This window comes from Berghia stephanieae, chromosome 10 (genome assembly GCF_034508935.2).
Source record: "Berghia stephanieae isolate SIO BIC M18660-M18661 chromosome 10, UCSD_Bste_1.3, whole genome shotgun sequence".
NCBI lineage: Eukaryota > Metazoa > Mollusca > Gastropoda > Nudibranchia > Aeolidiidae > Berghia > Berghia stephanieae.
Window position 1 is genome coordinate 35,548,109 of NC_088369.1, and position 7,884 is coordinate 35,555,992.

The 7,884-nt window shown below is 35.4% G+C and overlaps 1 protein-coding gene across 3 annotated transcripts in view; it reads left to right on the plus strand.

Moving 5' to 3' along the window:
- The window catches only part of LOC144981049 (uncharacterized), a 59,270-nt gene that overhangs the window by 1,119 nt on the left and 50,267 nt on the right, over positions 1-7,884 (plus strand). Inside the window, exon 1 of one of the 3 annotated variants that reach the window (XM_078929141.1) lies at positions 4,997-5,425. The exons of 1 other annotated variant lie outside the window; for it this stretch is intronic. Coding sequence is in view for 1 of the 2 variants with exons in the window: in XM_078929140.1 (XP_078785266.1) it covers positions 5,541-5,552 (12 nt within the window). In the remaining variant the exon portion in view is untranslated. Of the gene's footprint in view, positions 1-4,996; positions 5,553-7,884 lie in introns of those variants that run through there. One more of the 3 variants, XM_078929140.1, reaches the window with a different exon arrangement.

The following is a 7,884-nucleotide window of genomic DNA, read 5'->3' on the forward strand; positions in this document are numbered from 1 at the left end:
AACCTTCGTCGACACCCAACCCCCCCCCCCCCCCCCCCCCCCCTCTCTCTCTTCAACCCTAACTAACGATATTATAATCCCATGAAACAATGTTTGCCATCACTTGCGGAATCGAAACTGATGGGAAACACAGTAGAAATAGAAAGTAATAATTGCGTCGGCAGGAGTCGTAAAGGACAACCAAAATTCAGCAACTTGTTATTGAAATTAGAAAAATCGCACCACTTATAAAAATGAAACTTTTTTTTCTTTTTTTTTTCTTTAAAGTCAGGAATGAACGACACCCGTTTACTGTCACTTTGTCAATTTACTTTTAACTTCTTTTTATAATTACACGGGGTCTTATTTGTGTTTTATCATTTACAGAAGGAACGAAATTGACGTCATTCACCTCTTTATTGTTTTTTTTTTTTCGATAGCCATGTTGGGAGTTCTCACTGAATTATATCAATCAGACTAAACGTTCAGGGTTACACGACGTTACACACTGTTTTGTGTATTGTTGGTACTGACGGATGTTGTGAGTATTTTACCTAAACGCTCAGCATCAATGTGTTTCTCGCCAGGCACTTTGTTCCACTGTGTTCTATTCTATTTTGAGTTATGCTCACTTGACCTGGCTCGAGTGTTGACGTCTTCCGTGACCCTCGGCAAATCAGCTGTTGTCTCAGATTACACTGATTATAATTATTATAGTCAGGTTGCTTGGTTATCACTTCAATTGATTCTTCCTGCTGCTACGGATTCTAATATGTCTGCATGTGTAGGTGTATCTTTATGATTTAAACGCCTCAAAACGATATTTTGTCGGGATGGTTTAGATGCGAAAAACGATGGGCCGCATAATATGTGCATGGGGAAGGGGGGGGGGGGGGGGGTGGCGGAGATAACTGGTTGCATGGATTAAGTAAGCCTTAACAGAGGGGGAAAAGCACAAGCAATATATATATATATATATATATATATATATATATATATATATATATATATATATATATATATATCCTATAATATATATATATATATATATATATATATATATATATATATATATATATATATATATATATATATATGTGTGTGTGTGTGTGTGTGTGTGTCAGTGCATGACATAATCAGTCCGGAGGTGAACATTTTGGATTTGCATTTAAAAAAACATTTTTTTTTTTTGCATTTTCTGAATGAATATGTTCACCAGAGCATTTTAATCTTTCACGAAGTTATGCTCAGATGTATGGGAAAGGTATCCAGTAACTTTTCTCAATTTTCATACTTTTTCAACTTGACTAGCTGTAAAAAAATATTTAGAAGTGAAATTAATTAAGCTTTGATTTTTCCCGAAGATGTACAAAAAGGGTTGATTTAATCATTTAGAACTCATTCTTTGATAAAAACTGACCTTCTAATTAAACTTGGCAATATCTCAGTTCAAGCCTTTTCACCATCTGACTGATTTTGTTATTCACTGTAACATAATCGTTACCACGAATCATCCGACCCTCAAAACTTTTTATTTTATACAAAGATTTGAGTTCCATCGTTCCATCAAGATTGTTCTTATTTTAAAAATGTGTTGTTCGTGCACGGTATTTTTATCTATACTTTATCTGCTAGAAATAATATAGAAAACTATCAAAACTAATCATATAACATAACAAAACAAAGCGAAAAAAAAAAAAAAAAAAAAAAAAGAAAAATAAATAAATAAATTAATTAAATAAATAAATCACCTTTTTATATTGTTGTGTTTTGGAGTTACAGCGACATTTAAATGCAGAATATAATGTCGAAGGGAGATTATAATTTGTGAAATAACTGATATTGATAAGTTAACTCACTCAACCCTAACACCGACTATATCCGTAGTTTACCGGGGTTACTTTTATCCCATGCCTATTTATTACATTTTTCTGAGACAAATTATAGGGGTAGTATCAAAGCGAATATTTTTAGTTTTTACATTTTAATGATAGTTCAATAAAACTATCTATGTAGGTACATGCTCAATTTTAATACATTTTTTCTAATTTTGGAAATTAGCAAAAATTTCTAGTATTGAGTGTTAAGCTCATAATCATTCCTATATTTAAAGCTTCTGACTCGATTTTTTTTTTTTTTTTTTTTTTTGGGCATATTATGCAAGTCATATCGATGGGTAACAAGCAGTTTGTATTGAAAAAAACTTGCATAAAATTAGGCTCCATAAGTGACGTGGCTCTAAGGGAATATATATCTCTCTCTCTCTCTCTCTCTCTCTCTCTCTCTCTCTCTCTCTCTCTCTTTGTGCCACGGAGGGCGGCGGGATGCTGGTAGTTGACATAGCAGTGAAACCTGGGGATTCAATGTTCGAGCCTCACCTGTCTCACTTTCGTTTTTAATCTTGAAGCAAATTCTAAACCTTAAATTTACTAACTTGGACAACACGATAGATTGTTTGTGATTGTTTTGTTTTGATTTTTTTTTCTTCTTTCTATTTTGAGATGCCTATGGAATATATAATACAGCTTCTGTGTGATGGGCACCGCTCATACCCCATCCTCGTTTCTTGATAACATGAGTGTTGAGTTTTGACGTTTTTTCTTTCTTTCTTTCTTTCTTTCTTTCTTTCTTTCTTTTTTTTTAATCCCCCATTTTTTCCACAGATGACCTATTTTGTACTGACGATTAACCATTGGACTATCTTTTTTCTTTTTTTTTTTTTTTTACACGTTTTCTTAATTACAACTTGGAATTGCAATTTGCACACGGAACAGTCAATTCCACTTGGCGAACTTTCACCGCAAGACTTTGCATGTACGAGTATTTATTATGTTGTTCTCGGACAGCACTGCAGGATTGAATATCGGACTATTTATTTTGTAAGCAAGACGGACAATGCCACTCTCTCCGTTTGTAATGTCCGAATTGTCATGCGCAGAGCAATATCCGTCGCATACAGATTACTGGGTCAAAGCGTAGCTTTCGTTAAAAAAAAAAGTCCGATACTTTCCAAAACAATTCATTAAAGAAGACGATGATCACCAAAAAAAAAATAAATAAATAAAAAGTTAATAGTGGGTTGTAATCAATAAGTCAACCATTAGAATCATTTGTTTCCTGATCACTTCTAACAACTCAATTTTCACTTTCGTTTGGTGATCATCGTGTTCTTTTGTGATGTATTTCTTTTTGGTCAGTGTCAGGCCTTTAGTTTACGAAGGCCACGGTCCAAGTCGGTGGTGTGCACCTTAGATACCTCTATATTCTCTATAAAAGACCCTCAGAGGGGGGGGGGGGTCCATACTGTGTCTTCTATCCCCCTATGTCTTGGAATGAGATTACTTGGTTTTGTCCTGGCCCTGGCCGGAGTTCTGGCTGGGAGGAAAACAGTCAAATGCATAGTTATTGTTTTGAGAGATGATATTTTATTCCTTGTAAATCATCTCTCTGTTATGTATTATTATATTTGTTTTGTTTTTTTAATGTATAATGTAAGCATCTGAGTGTATTCCTCTTTGTTTGATTTTGTGCATATGTCCGGATGAGACTTATGGGTGATCTCAAGCTAAGTACATTGGTGGTAAGCTCTTGGAATATAATCTGATCCCTATTTGTTCCCAGTTCCCCTTTGTCTTACTTTCTTAACCCATTTCCTTTTTACTGGCGCTAATATAACCTAAATGTGTTGCAAGCGCCGTAAAACCCTTAAAAACAAACAAACAAGCTTCGCAATTATTTGTTATTGTAGAGATTGCTATGATAAAGTAGTCATCTAACTTAAAACCTATGTAATTCACTCGATTAATTTCTCTTAAAAACGTCGAACAACAGCCTCATTTATTATGCATCGACAGCAATTGCCAGCTTTTTATGACCATTTCCCGGCATTACATGTACAAAGCAAGTTCTTTTACAACGAAATGTAAATAATGGCTTTTATATAGGAACAAAAGAATATTTACATTCTGAATGAATCTCACCAGTTACCGTGGTGTAGTTTAGTTTTTGTAACCCAATGTATATGGGCGTCAATTATACAATCTGACAACTCTTGCTTCGTACAAACAATGTTTAAAGTAAATAATATACAGGTATCTATTCATATCGCATAATCAACGTCCACACTTTGATGGAAACTAAGAAGGCTGCAATTCGTGGGCCGATTATTGCATTCAAAAAGGAACTAGATAACAAGAACATTGTTGGCTTTGTATATTATGTATTAACAATTTTATACGAAATAGATATCGATTAATTTTCAATCGAAACGAGGGGGAAACCATTGCAACAAAGAGCTCGTTATTTATCTTCCGGTGTGACATCGGGAACTTCTTTCCTTTTTCTTCTCTCTCTCTCTCTCTCTCTCTCTCTCTCTCTCTCTCTCTCTCTCTCTCTCTCTCTCTCTCTCTCTCTCTCTCTCTCTCTCTCTCTCTCTTTCTCTCTCGTTTTTGTTTTTGTTTTTGTTAGTTTATGCGGTTATGTGGTATTGTGGTATGACACTCGCTTTCGGATCGGAAGGTCCTGGGTTCGGGCCTCGCTCGGCGCATAATCGAGTCCTTGGAAAAGTCACTTTACCCACATTCTCTCACCGTACTTGGGAGTAAAATAAGTACCTGGCCATCAACAGCTATGTATCTGTCGAAAAAGAAAATTGTAATATCGCCCAAAAGGCGTCGTGTTTCATTCTCTCTCTCTCTCTCTCTCTCTCTCTCTCTCTCTCTCTCTCTCTCGCTCTCTCTCTCTTCCATAGGAGGGGGAGGAGGAGGAGGAGGGGGAAGAGAAAAGATGGAGGAAGGAGGGAGAGGAGAACGAGGGAAGAGAAAAATGATGGAACAGGATGGGAGAACAAAGGAAGAGGTGCTTATTCTTGTCGCCTTTAAAACTAAATGAACCATGTTGTAAGTCGCCATTTTGACATATTATTATAATTATGACAGTGCATTATATCACATCCACTATTATCTATCCCCATCACCAGTGATTGTCATCTGAAGGCCGACTTGGTTTAATATGGATCATAGTGATATCATCTGTATATCTGCCCCACTGATATCGGATAGTAGTCCTTCATAATAATATTACCGACCCCCCATAACATCAAGCGTGATTAGTGATTAGATCCTTCTTTCTTTCTTTCTTTCTTTCTTTTTAGTTTAGGTCTTTGTATGCGTGTGTATGTGTGTGTGTGTGTGTAGTGGCAGAACTTTTGCTTCTCGTTCGATTGTCTTCCAGCGATAGGCTAGTTGAGTCAAGTTGATTAAAATAAGTGAATTAACGTAAATAATATAGTATTTATTTATTTATTCTTATTATAAGTACTCGAAGCAAAACAAGAGAAGCGAGTTAAGTGTAAAGAAGTGTCTACTTATAAAAGTAATTAAATAGAGTGATATCAGAGGTGTGTAGCCTTCGTTGTGTGTAAAACGTTTTACCAAATAGAAATTAGGTAGGTACCGTATATTATTTTTTTTGTATTATCATTCGTGTGGACAGTGATATCGAACTATTTCATTTTGTTTTTTTTTTTAATTTTGGATTTCCATAAATGATGCATTTTAGGAATGAAGCCATTGGTAAGTTAAGTTGATAATTTAGGTCATAGAAACATAACGAGAGAACTTCAACTTGTTTTGAGTAACCCAGACAAAATAATTATGTTAACACACAGATAGCCTAGACGGCATTTCAACAATTTTTCTTCTTCTTCTCCTCCTCCTCCTCCTCCTCCCCTCCTCCTCCTCCCCCTCCTCCTCCTCCTTCTCCTCCCCCTCCTCCTCCTCCCCCCTCCTCCTCCTCCGCCTTCCCCTCCCCCTTCTTCTTCTTCTTCTTCTTCTTCTTCTTCTTCTTCTTCTTCTTCTTCTCCTCCTCCTCCTCCTCCTCCTCCTATCCATCCTTCACCTTCTTCTTCTTCATCTCCTTCTTCTTCTTCTCAAATAACAAAAATTAACAATCAGGCGGTTGAAACTGTTGAAACGTTTAAATACCTTGGTGTAATTATAGATAACAGTCTAAGATTTGAATCGCACACCAACAATGTCATCAAAAAATGTAACCAGCGCTTGTATATACTCAGAAAATTAAGGTCTTTCAATGTGAACAGAAAGACCATGATACAAATCTACAAGTCATTAATATTGAGTATCGTTTCGTTTGGCATCACAACGTGGTATGGAAGCTGTGGAACAAAAGAAAAATCCAAACTACATAGAACCCTCAGAGAGGCTTCAAAAATAATTAACACAGACCTTAGAAGCCTTGACACAACTTATATTAATGCAGTTGAGAAGAAATCTTTTAACATTATCAACGAAAAGAGGCATCCGCTGAACGAAAAATTCCAACTTCTGCGCTCCGGAAGACGGTATCTAGAAGCAAAATGTCGGACAAATCGACATAAGACAACCTTCATTCCAACCGCCATAAAATTAATTAACAAATCTTCTGTGGAAAAATGAGACAACCAATGAAAATAACGAGAAGCAGTGTCGTGAATCATTATCATCGACATTGCCGCCGTCGTTATCATCATCATCATCATCATCATCATCATCATCATCATCATCATCATCATCATCATCATCATCATTATCGTAGTCATCATCATCATCATCATCATCATCATCATCATCATCATCATCATCATCACAATCATTGCCATCTTCTTAATATAAGACACTATATTTATAATATGGTTATCTGCTGTCCCAGCAAATATATCGTATCGTTCTATCTGTCTGTGTGTGTGTCTGTGTGTATGTATATATGTATGTATGTATGTATGTATGTATGTATGTATGTATGTATGAATGTAGGCATGCATATACGATGATATGCTGGTTTGTATGTATGTCTGCATGTATGTATGTATGTATGTATGTATGTATGTATGTATGTATGTATGTATGTATATGTGTTTGTATGTACGCTCATTTCTTTTGTATACACGTGTAGAAACAATGTGCAAGCGTGTATGTTCGTGTATGGCTGTGTCTGTATTTGTAAATGTGTTGATGTTCATACCATGAACCAAACTGAGCATTGTTTACCTCACATGAATTGCCTTTAATTTGGACAATAAAGATTATTATTATTATTATTATTATTCTTCTTCTTCTTCTTCTTCTTCTTCTTCTTCTTCTTCTTCTTCTTCTTCTTCTTCTTCTTCTTCTTCTTCTTCTTCTTCTTCTTCTTCTTTTTCGTCTTCTTCTTCTTCTTATTCTTCTTTTTCGTCTTTTTCTTCTTCTTACTCTTCTTCTTCTTCTTCTTCTATTTCTTCTTCTTCTTCTATTTCTTCTTCTTCTTCTTCTTCTTCTTCTTCTTCTTCTTCTTCTTCTTCTTCTTCTTCTTCTTCTTCTTCTTCTTCTTCTTCTTCTTCTTCTTCTTCTTCTTCTTCTTCTTCTTCTTCTTCTTCTTCTTCTTCTTCTTCTTCTTCTTCTTCTTCTTCTTCTTCTTCTTCTTCTTCTTCTTCTTCTTCTTCTTCTTCTTCTTCTTCTTCTTCTTCTTCTTCTTCTTCTTCTTCTTCTTCTTCTTCTTCTTCCTCTTCTTCTAAATGTTATCATCTCTGTTAATACTGATATATTTTTAGTTTTAAAGTTATTGTACGTTATAAGCATTTGAATTTGAGTGTATCCTTCATAATGGAATCCTTTGCTTGTGCCTGGATATATCGGGCTGTATGTCAAAATAGTTAAATTGATTGATCGGTTGTGGAATCCTCTGTTCCATTTTTGAACTTGTCGTACCTTTTTCTTTGGTTCTTTTAATATCAGATCTACACATTTCACCAATATCTTTCGTTTTACTGGCGCTGAAATAATCCAAAATTGTCGTAAATACCGTGTAACCCTTAAAACAAACAAACCAAAATGGTAACAAGCTGGCTTTATACTAAATTGTTCTGAAGCT